The following is a 17,390-nucleotide window of genomic DNA, read 5'->3' as shown; positions in this document are numbered from 1 at the left end:
CATAAATTGTGGTAAGCTTTCTGTTTCCTTTCTATTTATTACAGTCTTGAATAAGTACCAGAAAATAGAACTCCGTGTAAAATGGTATTGCCACAACAACAGCAACAGCAACAACTTAAAAGAAAAGGAAGTAATGAACAGGACGGGAACGGAGGTCAAAAGAAGAAGAAAATGGCGCCGCGGGAAGAAGAAACCGATATATCCAAACCAGATATAGAAGATGGAGCAAACATGTCGAAACAAGTACAATTTACAGTTTTAACGCAGAACCATGTTCAGACTGTGATAAGAAACGTTGCTTGAGTGTTCGTACGCCGTAATACTTAGGTTGTTACACTACCTTAGAAGAGGGAAGAGAGCAACGCCCCGTTAAATGGGCCGGGGGAGGGGGAGGCTTGCAGGCATAAAGGGATAATTTGGTTTTGGCGTCTCGAAACATGAGACGCCACGACTGATTGATTGACCGCCCACCCGACTGACTGACCGACCGACCGACTGAACGAACGAACAAACGAACGAACGACTGCCTGCCTGCCTGCCTGCCTGCCTGCCTGCCTGCCTGCCTGCCCGACTGACTGACTGACTGACCGACTGACCGACTGACCGACTGATCGACTGACTGACTGACTGACTGACTGACTGACTAGCTGACTGACTGACTGACTGACTGACTGACTGACCGACTGACCGACTGACCGACTGACCGACTGACCGACTGACCGACTGACTGACTGACTGACTGACTGACTGACTGACTGACTGACTGACTGACTGACTGACTGACTGACTGACGGTATGCTGCTCTTGAGTTTAGATGAAAGAAGAAGGGAAAACGTTTGGACCAGTGTAGAAGTAGTTTTACTTCACACCAGCTGAAGTGTCCATCCTGTACTGTAAGATTCGATGGTTTTTAATTGTTATTTCAGAAGCAAAAAGATCACCCGTGTTGTATTCAGTCGGTGTTGCGTCGTGATCGGGAAGTCAGGCCAGGGGGAAGCTTACGGAAACCTTTTGAAGGCTGGACCTGACAGAACTTTGGAAACAATTGATGTATACTTCACGGGCACTGACCCGGAATATCCCGCAACAGGTATTTAAACATCCGATCGAACAGTCCCAACATTGCTTTAACAGTAACCCAGCATTGTTGGGACGTTGTTGGTATATGCTGTATGATGTCGTAAAGAGGTTGTTCATATGATTCCAACATCGTTTCAAAATCGCCAAAAAATTACCAGGAGAGTACTAGTGCCGCCTTATTGTTTCTAGAACACTGGAGGAATATGCACATCTGTTTGCGATCCAAGCTCCAATAGAACGTTTTCATATTTTGTCACAATTCAGTTATACTGGCATTCCTAAAAGAAGAAACGCTCGGCTATATTGGTGTTTCAAACCAATCCTTTGGAAATTGAACTCTTTTTGTGTAGGTAATCACATGATTTCGAGTGCAATTTGGGATAAAATTAGCAAGAGTAAATTTTTCAAAGGCTAACTAAATTGAGCCCGTAAGGCGAGTGCAATTTGGAGTCTTTGAAAAAATTTCGAGTGCTGATTTATTTCAAACTGCAGTCGAAATCAAGTGATTACTGGGTAATTATACACATATAAAAATTTCACTGATAGACTCGACAGTACTGTTGTCGTATGCTGAGTGTCTTGTGGGCGAGCGGTTCTCAGATATGCTAGTTCAAAGTTGGGTTCTTTTACCCCTTCAAAACTGTAGTAAGCCACCTTAAAGTCGTTTATAGGCTGCGCTGACCAAAGAACAAAAACTTAGATCTGATCAGTCGGCTCAACAGACCTAAACCTAAAGTAACCTAAAGTAACCGTCTGCATAAACTTTCAACCACTGTTGCTTTGTTTGACCTGTTTACTTTTAGAATTTCACATGGAAAAGAGTGATGACAAACAAGCGAACGCCTTGAGGTACCGTTCAGGAGACGGTGATTACTATCTTGCTGTAGACACTGACCCTGACAAAGCGGGCCAAGTGAAACTTTGTGTAAGTAACAGATATAATATAAGCAGCCGATTTTTATAGGTGGTTACAATGGCAGCGAAGGAAAGCCATTTTAAATACCCATAGAGATCAGTCAAACAAACGATAACATAATATAATCAGGTTATATTTATCAATTTTTCTTTTAGTTTTTCTTTTATAGTTTCTGTGTTTTTGCTTATCAACAGAAATTGGATGGCTTCCCCTCAGAAGACAAATACTTCTTTAGAATAAAAGCAGTTGGTCCTGAGATCGAAACTTTCCACACCTTTCAATCTATAAAAACAATGGGGTATTTACACTGTGGAAATGACGGCAAAGTTTTCATGAAAGAGGCGGCAACCGACGCTAAAGGAGTGCCCGAAGATCGTCAAACGTGGTTCCGGTTTATGCGGCCGAAGAGAACAATACAAGAGCAAGTCTTCCAATTTTGCAAAGAAGAACACGCGTTGCTCACTGAGAATGGCTATGTCTTCGAAAGTGAAACCACAACAGTTACGAAAACAGTCGAAGACAGTGAAGCTTTGGGAATGGAGAACTTCGAATCTACGAACCCCGAGGAGGGGGACTCAGAAAATACTCAAAAACAGAACTCGGAAGATCCAGAAGTAGGGAACTCCGTGGACCCATGGAAGGAGAAATGTGATGGCCAGGGGAGGGGGGATTCTAAGGACCCGGGGGATGAGGTGAACCACGAAGGACACAAAGACCTGAAGGATGGAAATTCTGGAGAATCGGAAAATGGTAACTTGGAAGTTTCTTTCAAGGAAAACTACAATGATCTAGGGGAAACCGAGAATTCCCATGAAAAGAAAACCTCCGAATGAAAACTTCCAAACACTGTTTGGGCTTTCTAAAAGCAAAGGCGTACGGGCACCTTCGGACCTGGGGGGCGGGACCTTATTGCCCGTATAAAAAGTGACATGCGCTGCAAGCCGAACTAAGAGGTACATAAAATGGACAACAAAACGTGTATTGAAATAGTTGTGTACAAACCTTGCTTGTTTGCTTAAACAAAACGTTAGTTGTTTAATTAATTTCGTGGCGTTTCTTGAAGAAGTCAATGCACTGTATTCTTTTTCTTCGAAATATTTTATTTATCCATTCTAGTTCAATTTTACTATAAAACATTGCGATAAAATACTAGAAAATTTTGAAACCATCTTGGTTTAAAAAGTTTTAAAAAAGTTTTAAAAAGCGACGACGTTTCGACGTTCGCTAAACGTCATTATCAAGTCAAAAATTAAAATGAATAAAATTAGATGCGACTATAAATGTATAAGAAAATTCCTAAAGGCTGGTTCTCATACGATCGCCCCGATCGTCTCTGTCGCTTCTGTCGTTTGCAAAGTCTGAGGTGATTGGAGCAAGCAAACTTTTTGAAGCGACAGAAGCGACAGAGACGATCGGGACGATCATATATATGAGAACCAGGCTTAAGGGACCGAAATAAAAAGTAAAAAGTAAAAACTGTCACGATGATGTAATACAGTGATTCGCACGCAGTCACGTAAAGAGTTTGGCGCGAATACACCCTGCGAGCAGAGCCTCTTTTAACTTCCCTGTGATTGAGATTTGGGAAGTAGAAAGAGGCTCTGCATGAATCGTGTCATTTCTTTGAAGTCGCCGCAGCCCCAAAGTTTGGGCTGGTCAGTCCGGATTAAACCGGTTTTTGCTTCGCGGGCATTTATTTTTTGGAAAAACTGACAGTCAAGACGGAGCCCACAGTACGCTCTCGAAAGCACTAGAGCTGACGATTGCTCTCGCCATCTGCTACCGTTTGTGCGCGCGTGCAGCTTGTGGATCATTTAAGAACTCGTTTTTTTCTCGCAAACCAAACGGAAATTTCACGGTTAAAATCGCACATCTCTACCATAAAGTCACTAAAACGACCTCAAGCGGTACTTGACGAGTTTTTACTGAAGGAATTCAGACGCTCTTTGAAGAAAAGAACTTGTAAAGTCTGTAATAAAACAAACACTTTGTTCACGCTGTCGCGATCGTGTGCGATCCGTCACGCCATTCCGCGCGCGCATGCCAAAGTTAGTGGTCCTCGCGCAAGCTAAACGCGCAAGCATCGCAAGCATCGCGTAAACCTCGCGCATGCTCAACAGAGATTTGACGCGATTCTTGCAGAGCCCTTTCTTCTCAAGTATATCAGTGGAAAAGAAAGGGCTCTGCTCGCAGGGTGGCGCGAATAGAACAACATCTCGAAAATTAAACAATCAAACTTCGATCTGTTCGATCTAGTTCAGCAAAAGGGGAGCCGATTTACATTGTTTTCCCCCGCTTTAAATTATACAAAAGCATGTAAAACACTTAGGGGTAAAAAGACTAAAAAATGGGTTAAAACATTTCATTAAAACATTTTAGCTGGCGCTCAGAACGTAACATTTGAGTCAAAAGCGTTAGCTTCATCGCAAATCCAACAGCTTTGTTTCACGGTCTTACACTTTTTCCACCGCGCGCAAACGCTTGAGCCATGCAAAAGCCTAACTTCTGGTCACCCTCGCCAATTTCCCACTCACTTGACTGCAACCGAATCAAACTGAGGTGACATGCAGAATTTGCGAGAAATTAAAAAATCAGAACATGATAATAGTAATCTGCGAAAGGAAGCGAAAGTAAATAATTAAATAAATGAGAAATTTAGACTTTTAAATCACAAAGTTCGGTATATTTCCAATACTATTTCTGCTGATGCAATTCAATTTGGAAATAATGTGTTGAGATTTGTCGGCCTTTCTATTTTCTCTCTAGGCCTGTTGCCCGAATTCCAAGCATTTTTCCCGAAAAAAGTGGTGAAATTTCTGACTCTGGTTGTGTTGGTGGGGAGGGGGAGTGGGAGGGGTGGGTTGCGGGTGCCGCCCCTCACCCCACCCCCTAGTCTCGTACGCCTACATCGGCGATTTTATACGCCGGTCACGGCGATCGGCGAAAATCGCAATCGCTGCACCGGGCACACTTGGCGATTTTCGCCGATCGCCGCGAACGGCGAATAAAATCACCAAGTATGTCGCCGGCTTTACTAAATTTCGAGAGAAAAACAGACTGCAAGCAGTCTACGCGTGATTTCCTCCGTTCGATATTTTTCTCGAGATGTGGGCCGATATACAGAAGCTAAGTTAATCCTGGTTTTATTCATTTTGTTTATTGAATATTTTCATTGCTAATTTTATCCAAGTTTAAATATAAAATGAAAGAGAAAACCAAATAAAGAAATCATTTTTGATAACATATAAGACTGATCACAAGTTGACGCCATTTAATCTGAGATTGAAGTCTGCTTTCTACAACAGCCCGAGCGTACGTTTGTGATAGGCTTCAATAAATCATCTGTCCGTAAGACGACTTTTCTACCTGCCAACAGTGATCGTTAAAATTAACAATTCTGCTTACAATGCTACTCAAACATAGCTATTCTGCTCTATAAAATACTAAATTTGTTCGGTTCTCTTAGAGCCAAATTTTTGCAGCATAATAAGCATTTTGTTTTTCACTCCGCTGTACAATGCCTTGTTTTACCTTGAAATTAACTGTGAGCAATGACACTGTTTGAAGTGCGTTAACTGTGGGTTCGTTTTTGTTCGCTTTTTGGCTTTTTTTATCGTAATGTGGTTTATTATTTCCGATCTCATTTTCGCTCATCTTGCTGACATAAAAGAAGTCTGTGTCCGAGCCTAAGCTCATACAGCCGGAGCTTATCCCGGTTTCCGTATCATTAAGCGACTGGGAGTATTGCTACTCCCCCCTGGATGGGATGCTAGTCCATCGCAGGGTTACCCCCCCCCCCCCAGCAGTACGTTCGCCGGTACCCATTCATACACCTGGGTACGTTCGCCGGTACCCATTCATACACTTTGAGAGTTAAGTGTCTTGCCCAAGAACACAACGCAGCGCCCCGGCCAGGTCTCAAACCCGGGCCGTTACGTTCGACTCGGAGTCGAGCACGCTAACCATTAGGCCACCGCGCCTCCCCCTTGCTGACATAAGCCTCGGTCAAAAATGGCCTGTGCTTGAAATTATGCCGGCAGAATTATTTTTATTCAACCTGTTAAATTCTGGCGGGTCTTTCTTAAGAAGACCTTAAGAAACAGCTAAAATCTTCTCGGATTTATCGCAGACAAGAAAGCAGTTACAATGTGACGATACAAGATGATTGTAAAACTTGATCAGACACGAAATCCACGTTGATTGATTTTAATATTTTTTTTTAATTTTGGACACTTTAAGATAAGTTGTAGTGACATTGTAGTATTAGCATTAATCTGTGTTATATTCTGATATTCTGACACTTTTTTAAAACATCGCTTAGTCACCCAACTTGTTGCAAATCTATCTTAGGGCTGAGCTAACTCTTTGTCGAGTTGGAAGCCTTATTACTACAAAAACGATTGCAGAGAAAATAGCAAAGGAAAACACTATTGTATTTGTCAGTATTGTGGAAGAACTTACTCAAGTTGCTTTACTTTGCACGTTAAGGGTTTATGTGACTGGAAAATAGCTTATAGCGCTGGCATAAGTCGATGACCATGACATCCACAAGGTTGTCACTAAACATTACTCAACTTGTGGCAAGTCTATCTTACCTCTGAAGAACCAGCCAACTTTGTTTGAAATCCTTTCAAAACTGTAAAAACTGACCATCGCAGACAAATAGCAACAGCAATTACTGTGTAAACATTTGTCAAACTTGTTCCAATACGGAATTCAATACATGAACAACAGTTTGAAAATTACTTAGAGGCTCTTTTTTCTTTATTATATTATATTACACACAAAAACCTCTCAACTTGCTATGTGCTCTTCCAACCATGCATATGCCGTTACACTTTATTAGCATGTCATATAATGAGTTCATTCTGCTCTCCTGCCTGCTCGCAATCGATGAAATATTTAAGATAACATCTTTCAACTTGTGGCTATAGCTAGTCTATCTTACCTCTGAAGGAAACTTGAAGCTCGAACTCACGCTCATTAATATGTCAGAATAATAAGTCGATCACAAAATAACAAGACAGTAGTAGCCATACGACAAAGATTGTGGGTCATAGCAGTTTTGTTCTTCAAGCCAGCATTTGTGGACAATCTCCAAGCTTCAATACTGCCTTTTTGCGGTTTTCAAGGTGAGTGAGGTCTTGACAAAGCCGAGATAAGTAGTAGGCATCCGTCGAACAAGGCCCATTGATTAGCGCACTATAGCGGTTGGGTACAGTGCTTGCTGTGACTAAACAGTCCAACTTGAAATTTACAAGAACGGCCGAAGTTCTCGCAGACGAACTATTCTTCTTGTAGGGTTTTGAGAGCCTGCAACTGGCTTTCCTCTTCGTTCTTATCGCCTCCGCTGCCAGAGTGATGTGCTTTTCTCCAGCTAGGAGAGCTTTACGCATTTCTGCTCTTTTAATTTCTCTGTCTCTAGCCAGTGCCTCCCACGACTCTACATTCAAGCCGGTGGATTTCATGTCCCTTGCCACCAGGCAAAAAGCAGAGAGACCAATCCGGCGATCGACCTTGCTTAAATGCTTGGAACAAAGAACTTGAAAGTTCAAGAAAATGCTTTACATGCGCGTACTGAAGTTCAAACAAAAACAAATGAGATCTAAGCTTTGCACAGTGACTATAAGATCAACGAGGAATCGAAACGTTGATGTGTTAAACTTAAATCTTTTAGTTATGACGCCACTGCTAAAACTATCACTAACAAACCTCGTTCCCTTGCGGCGAGCCTATCCTTTTTAATATAGGCTTGAAGGACCTGCTAAGAGCAGAGAAGAATGGTTTAACCCTATTCAGACCGGGGGGGGGGGGGGCTTTTGAGGCCCGCGCTGACTTTGAACTTTTATAACTTTTTTAAGATTTAACCAAACGCTGCCAAACTTTCTGAGTTTTCCTAAAATTTATCTGGCAACAATTTGGTAGGGTTGGATGATGTGTCAGGAACATGACATCACCATGGCAACGACATTTTGACAGGCATGTTTTCCAAAATTTGTAATTTTGCGTGTTTCTGTTAATAAAAATCAACTTAAATGGAATTATTTTTTACATATTTACGGTTTTAAAGCATATTTTTACTCATTTTAAGTACTTTCCAGTGATTTTGGGTAGTTTTCTGGCATTTTGGAAGAATTTTGAAATCCAAGATGGCGGATCCAAGATGGCGGCTGTTTTGACATCATGATGTAATTGTCACGTGATGTGACGTCACCATCCCACGTGACGTATACCAAAAGAAAGAGTTTCGGACGTACAATACATCCTATAAGTTTCATGGTGATTGCTTCAATATTCTGGAAGTTACATAGGGGGGGCTTCCGAAGCCCCCCCCCCCCCCGGTCTGAGAAGGTCCAAAAAAGCCCGGTCTGAATAGGGTTAAGGAGAAGGGGAAACAGCAGATAAATTATGGCAGAGGGAGAATTCGATGTAAAGAAAGGAGAGGAAACGGCCAAAAAAATTAGGAGGAGGAATAAAAATGAGTTTAAAAAAATGGGAAATGACTTGTTAATCTGCAACTATATTTACTATGCAAGAGTTTTTTGGAACTGCATTAAACACAGAAGCGAAATGCGTGAAAAAGTTTGAGAATCGCTGTCCTTTAGCCGTGATTGATTTATTTTCAGAAGCTCGGTAACAGGTTGTCATATAAGCTCATTATGCTCTCTAGCTTGTGGTTCTTATCTGAATTTACTAAGCCAGCCATGACAGTTGTTAGCTATAACAAATAATTCACTTTCTCTGTCCCAGAATCCGTCTACAATACTAAATACACAATTGCAACTTTTATGTGCATTTAAATTTTGCAGGTATTCAAAAATGATCACCATTTTGGGCACTTTGCTTTTCTTGTTGGTTCAAGGATGTGCGGTGAGACATTAATTTTATAAATTACTGCTCATATCTTGCGAAACTGTAAAACATCTTGATCGAAGAGTAAGTATTAATTGAAGTCTGCGTTCGGGCTTTAGTTACCCACACCACTAGAGCTTATCTTGGTCTTTGTGCCATGAAGCGAATAGGCTCTGATAGGATCAGAGGCAGTACTAAACGCTCCTCTTTTTTTCGTTCCCTTACGGTTTGCTGGTACTCATTTGTATTTCTAAGTAGAGATAGGCACTGTGATAATAAATTTGTCTTACCCAAGAACACAATGCAATGACGTCGACCAGCTCTTGAGCCCAGAACGCTCGATTGGGCGTCTAACTCTGCTCCCTCCCCCCTTTCTTGATCGAACAAACATACCAATAAAATTCTTAGTTGTTTTAAGATGGAAGTTTATGTTAAATACAGTACTATAATATTTAAAGGTCTGGACATAACTGCGTATCCGATGGAATTATTTTTGGGAAAAGTAAACATTAACCCATAGTAATGTTGGTCATCAGGAACGCAGGCTAACAAAACGGCTGGAAATCGAGTCAAGTGTAGATGTGCGGGCATTTTTATTAATTTTATTACAGTTTATGGCAAAAAATAAAAAAACAACGAAAACAAAAAATCATATAATTGGCTGGCAAAAAGAGTACAGCACCCCATTATAGACGAGCACCTATCGACAGTCAGATATTACTTTAAAATGTAATGCTGGTGATAAAAAAATTTACCATTAACATGTAGTAATCTAATCGAAAAACCTGCTAAGCTTGATTTTGAAAGAATTCAAGTGAGTGTTGCGCAAAATGTTAAATACGTTCGTCCAAGCTTAGTTCTACAACAGAACACCATCACAATCTCTGAGGAGGTAGGGATCATTTTGGGAATAAAACAGTTATGACATTTAAAAAACCTTAATCGTTCAGGGCTGGCTTGGAAGCAAACCCGTTTTAAATTACGTTCAAAACTCTCCCTTTCATCCGAGAAACAAACTTTTATTTCAAGGTTTTGATAATTTCTTTCTTTTTTATTTGGATGGAAATGCACTCAAGTCGACCCATTTCCGAGTGCAGTCAGTCATTCGTGAGGCCAGTCGCTCTGGAGGAAACCTTTTGAAGGTTGCATGTGGAGCAGTTGGAGCAGATACCCGGCCGCTGTCATTCACGGGTTTAAAGACAACTGACCCTACAACAGGTATTCAACCATTCTCGTCCCCAGAGCCCAGGCAGGGACATTTTTTTCTCAAAATATTAAAAGACAGCTCGGGGCTCTTTCTCTCTTTCCATCCCATCAACTTCTTCGAGCGTAGCGAAAAAACGAGTAACGACTGGGTTCGAGTCTGAGCTCGGGGAGACCGGTAACCCTCGTAACAGGGATAACCTTTCCTATATAAACAGGCCCTTAAGAACGACTGATTGGCCAATTCAACGTGAAGCTCTGCTAAAAAAGGATGGTCCTTCCACATTTTACACCTTTGGGACGCGAAATGCAAATTTGTACTTTTGTCAAGCGACTAAAATATGCCATGCTAAAGATATGATAGAAAACGTGCTAACGGCCACACAGTAATATTCAGCCCTAGCAAACGAATTTTATAAGCAACTGTTGCAAAAAATGCGTAGGTTTTTAATGCTTGATAGCTGTTTTGATAGTTGACTGACGACTCATTAATTGGTCCGAGGGTTTGCTCGGACCAATCTTAAAGTTCAGTAAGTGTTAACTCGAGGATAGGTATTTTAGCTTGATTGACGTTCCTCCCAGCCAGCCTCCGCATCGACCAACTATTCAATTGGCGTACTTTACTTTTATGTACCTTTAATCTGCTTTACTTTCAGAACTGTACTTAGAACACTGTAATGCCAAACGAGCTAACGTCTTGAAGTTCCGTGCAGGGAACAGCAATTACTATCTGTCTGCAGAAAGGGCAGGAAAAGTACAACTTCGTGTAAGTAGGGCACTCGAAGGAACATATGTTGCAGGGACAAATTTACGAAGGGTACACACTCAAGGAGCAGTGACATGCTGCAGCGATGTGTCCCATTGTGTCACATGCCACTGTAGGTGTTAAAGGTGTACCTTTTCTGTGGAAGGTGTAACAAAAGAGTTACCCTTCAGGCCAAAAATAAAAAATTAAAATGAAAGGGTAAGGGATTGAACTCGGGACGGAGCCCCATATAAAACTTTGTTGAGTTTCCTCTCCCCACTTCTACCAGGAATCAGATGGCAATCTCGTTCCCAGAGCCCACATTCTAGAACGTGGGCTCAGCCCGGGACGAGAAATATTGCTTAAATTGACTAGGGGTTGGGCGAAGGACAACAAACAACAGTCGATGCTGAACCCGGGCGCCAAAACCGGACTGCAGTGGCTTCTGTTTTACAGTTAACAAAGAGCACATCTCTTAATCTGAAGAGGCATCCATTGTAAGGGAGAGTTCACCATTATGTATAGTACTTAGCCTCGCCTTCCTGTTTCTCTCAGATTGCTTTCCACTCAAGTTGGCTGCGCGGGATGCTCAAGCTTAATAGTTGGCAGGGTTCCCTAAACTTTTCGCCGGGGAACCTGAAGCCCCATCGTTTTCCTACTCGAAGCCCTTTGCTGCAAAGCTGAAAGCCCTGGAAATTTTTTGCCACAGAGCACGGGGCCCCATTTTTGAGGGTCCAGAGCCGTGGAGGTCGGCTCTTTTGGCCTGGAGCCCTAGGGCCCTAAGGCCCCTTAACCCCTTTGGGTCCATCTGGAGGAGAAATTAGATTTAACGAGATACTGATTGTCGTTATGATAATTTTCTTTTTCTTTTTTCATGGTTTGGGTTTTTTCTTTTGTAAACAGAAATTGAGCAACTTCCCATCAGAGGACAAATACTTCTTTAAAATTCGACAAACCTCCAAAGGGGCTGCTACCATCAGCTTGAAGTCTCTGGCAACAGGGCAGTATCTCCAGAGTGATAGTAATGGCGGTGCGTCCATGAAGACGGTGAAATCTCCTGAACTTAATGATGGGCAGCCTCGAGATCGAAAAACATGGTTCCGCTTTCTAATGTGAACTTTACATGATTAAAGTGAAAAATAAAACTATCAAGACGGAGTACATGTATGTGATGTTTGTTCGTAAAAACACATTTTAAGTAATGGAAAATGACGGGCAACTTGGGAATGTTGACAAACGGCCTAATAATTACACTGGAGAAGTTTAGAAGAATTAGAAAATAATATGTCCAAACTTTTTTCGAGATAAACTAATATTCGAGTTGCATAATTAGTGTTGCGTGTTGCGAGTTGAAAGTTGCTAGCTAAAGGTTGCTAGTTGCAAGGTGCGAATGCGAGTTGCGAATTGCAAGTTACGAATTACCAGTTGCGATTTGCAACTCGCAACTCGCAAAATAGCCGAACCCCCCCCCCCCCCACCTTGAGGAACTCACCACTCAAGTAAGACAGAATAATCCAGCAAGAGGTCAATATGGTTTCCTCACATAACGTGAGTTCGTTAAGGAACTCACCACCCAAGTAAGACAGAATAATCAAGCGCGAGGTCAATATGCTGACAACAGATAACATGAGTTCCATAGGAAAATCACCATCCAAGTAAGACAGAATATTCTACCACGACGTCAATATGCTGCCCTCAGATAACGTGAGTTCCACTGGGAACTCACACCCAAGAAAGACAGAATAATCCAGCACAAGGTCAATATGCTGCTCTCAGATGAGATGAGTTCCATAAGGAACTCACCACCCAAGTAAGACAGAATAATCCAGCACGAGGTCAATATGCTGCCCTCAAATATTGTGAGTTCCATAACGAACTCACCACCCAAGTAAGACAGAATAATTCAGCACGAGGTCAATATCCTCCCCTCAAATATAATGAGTTTCATATGGAATTCACCACCCAAGTAAGACAGAATAACACAGCACGAGGTCAATATGCTGCCCTTAGATGACATAAGGTCCACAAAGACCTCACCACCCGAATAAGACAGAATAATACAAAACGAGGTCAATTTGCTGCCATCAAATAACGTAAGTTCTATAAGGAACTCGCCTTCTAAGCAAGAAATAACGATCAAGCAGTAGGTTAATATGAATCCTTGAGATAACATGAGTTCCATAAGGAAATCACCACCCAAGTAGGATAGAATAATCTTGTACGAGGTCAATATGCTGCCCTACATAACATGAGTTCCATAAGGAACACACTACCCAAGTTAGTAAGAAAGAGTAACCTAGCACGAGTTCAGTATGCTACCCTCAGATAACATGAGTTCCATAAGGAACTCACCACCAAAGTACGTAAGAAAGAGTAATCTAGCACGAGGTCAATATGCTGCCCTCAGATAACATGAGTTCCATAAGGAACTCACCACCAAAGTACGTAAGACAGAGTAATCTAGCAAGAGGTCAATATGCTGCCCTCAGATAGTGAGTTCCATAACGAACTCACCACCAAAGTAAGACAGAATAATCTGGCACGAGGTCAATATGCTGTCCGCAGATAACACGAGATCCATAGGGAACTCATCATCCAAGTAAGGCAGAATAGTCTTGCACGAGGTCAAGTATGACCAAGTATGACAGAATATTCCAGCACGATGTCAATATGCCGCCCATGAGGAACTCACCAGGCAAATAAGATAGAGAACCTTATTACATGAAATTTTCGCGACACGTTAATTTCGCGAATTTCGCGATTCCAAAAAAGTCGCGAAATTAAAGTGACGCAAACAATAAGTGTCGCGAACATAACATGACGCAAAAATTAAGTGACTCGCATTAATAATAATCAAGAAAAAATAAGTTAAGTACCACTGAAGGAAGGAATATTCAATGTAAATGAAGTCGTTTTATTTAATTTAAGGGCATGTTAAATAATACTGCCACGAAACTGTATATTGTGTCTTACTCAAAAACGCGAAATTAAAGTGATTTAAAATACAAAATTTCCAAGAAATCGCGAAATTAAAGTGTCGCGAAATATGCGCAACTCAAAATCGCGAAATTAACGTGTCGCGAAAATTTCATGTAATAAGGTAGTCTACCACGATGTCAATATGGTGCTCCCAGATAAGGTACTCATACTCCCTAAGGTACTCATCACCCAAGTATGTAGGACAAAATAATCTAGCACGAGGTCAACACGCTACCCTTAAATAACATGACTTCCATAAGAAACTCACCACCCAAGTAAGTAAAACTCTAGCAGTAGGTTTATATGCTGTCGTCAGAAAACATGAGTTCCATAAGGAACTCAACACCCAACTAAGGCAGAATAATTTAGCACGAGAACCATATGCTGGTCCCAGGTAACATGTGTTTCATAAGGAACTCATCACCCAAATTAGACAGAATAATTTAGCATGAGATCAATATGCTGCCCTCAAATAACATGAGTTCTATAGGGGCCTCACCAGCCAAGTAACACACAATAATCTTGAACGAGGTCAATATGATGCCCTCAGATATCACGAGTTCCATAAGAAACTCACCGCCCAAGTAAGTCAGCATAATCCAGCACCAGGTCAATATGTTGCCTTCAAATAACGTGAGTTCCATATAAAACGTCCCACACAAGAAAGACAGAATAATCCAGGACGAGGTCAATATGCTGCTCTCACATAACATGAGTTTCATAAGGAAGTCACCACCCAAGAAAGACAGAATTATCCAGCACGAGGTCAATATGTTGACCTCAGATAATTTGAGTTTCTTATGGAACTCACCGGTCAACTGAGACAGACTAATCTAGCACGAGGTCAATATGCTGCTCGCAGATAAGATGAGTTCAATAAGGAATTCACCACCTTCTTTAGACAGAATAATACAGCACGAGGTCAATATGCTGCTCTCAGTTAAGACGAGATCAAAAAGGAAATCACCACCCAAGTAAGACAAAATGATCTAGCATGAGGTGAATATCGTCTCCTCAGATAATATGAGTTCCAACTCACCACCCAAGTAGGACAGAACAATCCAGCACAAGTTCAATATTTTGCCCTCAGATAAGATGAGTTCCATAAGGAACTCACCACCCAAGTAAGACAGAATAATCCAGTAGAAGGTCAATAACGTGAGTTCCATAAGGAATTCACACCACCCAAGTAAGTAAGACAGAATAATACAGTACGAGGACAATATGCGGCCTTCAGTTAAGACGAGATTTAACCCTATTCAGACCCGGGGGGGGGGGGGGCTTTTGAGGCCCGCGTTAACTTTGAACTTTTATAACTTTGATTTAACCAAACACTGCCAAACTTTCTGAGTTTTGGTGAAGAAATTATTCAACATGACACGAGCGTGGGACAAAGAAAAAATCTGAGTCCCCGACGGGAATCGAACCCATGGCCTCCCAGATACCGGTTGGTCTCTCGTAGCTCAGTTGGTTAAAGCGGTTAACCGGATCTGGGAGGCCATGGGTTCGATTTCCGCTAAGCTTAGGTCACTTGCAGGTAGGAAATTCTGTGATTTTGCTTAAAAATGCATGATAGCTAAATGAATCTTTCACTACTTCCAAGCCTTGTTTTCGATTGTTTAAACCCTTACAACAAAACGGAGATTGAACTTTATTCACGAGAATCTAGACTCTTCTTGTGCCGATTTCATTCTATTTTTAGTTTACAAAATGAGACAAGTTTGGAACACGTCACACCAAAAGCCAGTTGATTTCAGTTCGCAACCAATGAAATCGTCTCACTGAAAATTGTTTCTGACAGGCTGAACACCTCAGCCTGCCAGTACTATATGTTAGCGGCTACTAATATTATCAATGTTGTCGTAGCAAGATTTGATATCGTGTAAATCAGTTTTTAGTGGACATATAGCTAAGATGGAACTAAATGTTCAGTAAAAAACAAAGTCATTTTAAATTAAACGAACATTGTCATTGTCAGAACGAACAAAGTTAAAATTGAAAATGTCAGAAAATGGGACTTCGTCAGGGAAAACAGTACTAGTCTTGCCCTCCATGACGGAGGGCATTTCGGTGAACTCACCTCGCAAAATAGCCGACCCCACTTTTTTCATGTTTCCAACAGGCTTTCCTCGATGCCCGCATATTGTAAGGAAGTCCTTGTTGGCTGTCATCAGTTCATGAACCACAGTTTTCTAAACCGCGCAAGAAAAACCTCTGGCACCCAGGGTAGCAATTATTGGATGTGGCTGAGTATATATTGATTTTTTTTTTTTTAACCGCCCCTTCAAAAAAAAAAAAAAAAAAACCCCCCTTTCCCCCCCTGTTTGGTTTTACGACACTCAACAAAACTCTCATATGAAGAATTATGCAGATCGAGGAGGGCGTTAATATTCATTCAAAATATTTCCAGAGCTCCAAATGCACAAAATAAATTTAATAGGGTTTTGAGACAATATGAAAAGTACACAATATACGACTTTCGTTTTTGAGTTTGATTTAAGCTTAAAAAACTCGGTTACCTTCAGTAAATTCCTTATCCTTTATATTGTCGATATTTAGCACTTGCTTGAAGTGTCTATTGAAGCCAAATCTGATAGCACAAAGCGAGGTTTTCAAGTACAGTTTTCCATCCTTCTTTCTCACTTCGGCATAAAGTTTTTCGTAAAATTGTGGCTGGATCAGGGATTTTATCTCTTGAAGATACGCTTACAAGATCGATCGACTCCCGTCCGTTGCTTTTTCCGTGTTTTGACTATCCTTGTCTTCTAATAACTTGCAAAATAGTCCTCTTCGTAATGCTCAAACCTTGCGGCCATTTTCACGCCCGGCAGCAAAGCCGTGGTTGCGTAACATCTATCGTCTAATAGTTTTTCCTTTATTGGACGATTGACGTCAATCGTCCAATAATAGAAACAACTTCCAAATTTGGTCAGTGCTAGCCGGTTAGTTGCCAATAGGCCATTTCCGAGTTATCCTTTGCCTCTGTTTCAAAACAAGTCTACATGCGAAACCATTCAAATGGAAATGAGTTTGATTTTTATACCTAATCGTACCTTTTTGGTACGCTTCGGCGGCATATCAGGCGAGTTTGGTCGAGCCATGGTTCGTATTTTGGCGAGACGCAGTCGAGCCAAAATACCCATGGCGAGACCAAACGAGCCTGATATGCAGCCGAAGCGTACCAAAAAGGTTCGATTAGGTATTTACCGTACCCAAATTCAGCCAAAACTCCGGTTATATTTATCGCTCTATTGAAGCCATGCTTGCTAGGTACGTATTGCAAATTGTGTTGACTTGGTCTTCAACACTTTGACCAAGTCCTTCTTCTGCCTTTTTTCCACTCGTTTGTTTAGAGTTTCATTCTCTAAATTTTCAAAATCAAAATAAAGCGAAAAATTTTGAAATTCCGACTCCTTTTTTTTCAGTCTGAATGTCTCAGTACTCGTCGGCAAACATCGCGCAATTGGCGAACGTGCTCAAGTTTAGTTTTGGTGGGAAAGTTTTTCTCTTTTTACGACCGCTAAACACCGCTATATTTAAATTATGAAGTTCTGTTTTATTGGTAAATCCTCTTTTCAATTCATCGTACAGTAACACTACTTTACTTCAAAGTGA

The 17,390-nt window shown here is 41.3% G+C and overlaps 2 protein-coding genes across 3 annotated transcripts in view; both read left to right on the top strand.

The window, feature by feature from the left end:
* Positions 1-3,123, top strand: part of LOC144645169 (uncharacterized) — a 4,796-nt gene extending 1,673 nt beyond the window's left edge. Inside the window, exons 2-5 of one of the 2 annotated variants that reach the window (XM_078504652.1) lie at positions 45-243; positions 930-1,090; positions 1,884-2,005; positions 2,191-3,123. In XM_078504652.1, the coding sequence (XP_078360778.1) occupies positions 221-243; positions 930-1,090; positions 1,884-2,005; positions 2,191-2,829 (945 nt within the window). In that variant the 5' untranslated portion in view covers positions 45-220 and the 3' untranslated portion in view covers positions 2,830-3,123. Of the gene's footprint in view, positions 1-44; positions 1,091-1,883; positions 2,006-2,190 lie in introns of both variants that reach the window. The other variant, XM_078504651.1, reaches the window with a different exon arrangement.
* A 3,832-nt stretch (positions 3,124-6,955) lies between these two features.
* Positions 6,956-12,036, top strand: LOC144645215 (uncharacterized). The gene is made up of 5 exons (XM_078504711.1): positions 6,956-7,128; positions 8,806-8,866; positions 9,925-10,066; positions 10,708-10,817; positions 11,700-12,036. Exons 2-5 carry the CDS (start codon positions 8,816-8,818, stop codon positions 11,910-11,912), a joined length of 516 nt encoding a protein of 171 aa, XP_078360837.1. The 5' UTR covers positions 6,956-7,128; positions 8,806-8,815; the 3' UTR covers positions 11,913-12,036.
* The last annotated feature ends 5,354 nt before the right edge of the window (positions 12,037-17,390 follow it).

The sequence above is a fragment of the Oculina patagonica genome, chromosome 3 (assembly GCF_052425735.1).
Source record: "Oculina patagonica isolate OP01 chromosome 3, crgOcupat, whole genome shotgun sequence".
NCBI lineage: Eukaryota > Metazoa > Cnidaria > Anthozoa > Scleractinia > Oculinidae > Oculina > Oculina patagonica.
Note: the sequence above shows the minus strand (reverse complement) of the source record. Positions and strands in the feature narration are given on the sequence as shown.

Excerpts from the sequence above, each read along its gene's own strand:
- LOC144645215 (XM_078504711.1), top strand. The coding sequence starts at position 8,816 with ATGATCACCATTTTGGGCACTTTGCTTTTCTTGTTGGTTCAAGGATGT. Across the intron at positions 10,067-10,707 it reads GACAACTGACCCTACAACAG|AACTGTACTTAGAACACTGT; the intron begins GTATTCAACCAT and ends CTTTACTTTCAG. Across the intron at positions 10,818-11,699 it reads CAGGAAAAGTACAACTTCGT|AAATTGAGCAACTTCCCATC; the intron begins GTAAGTAGGGCA and ends TTTTGTAAACAG.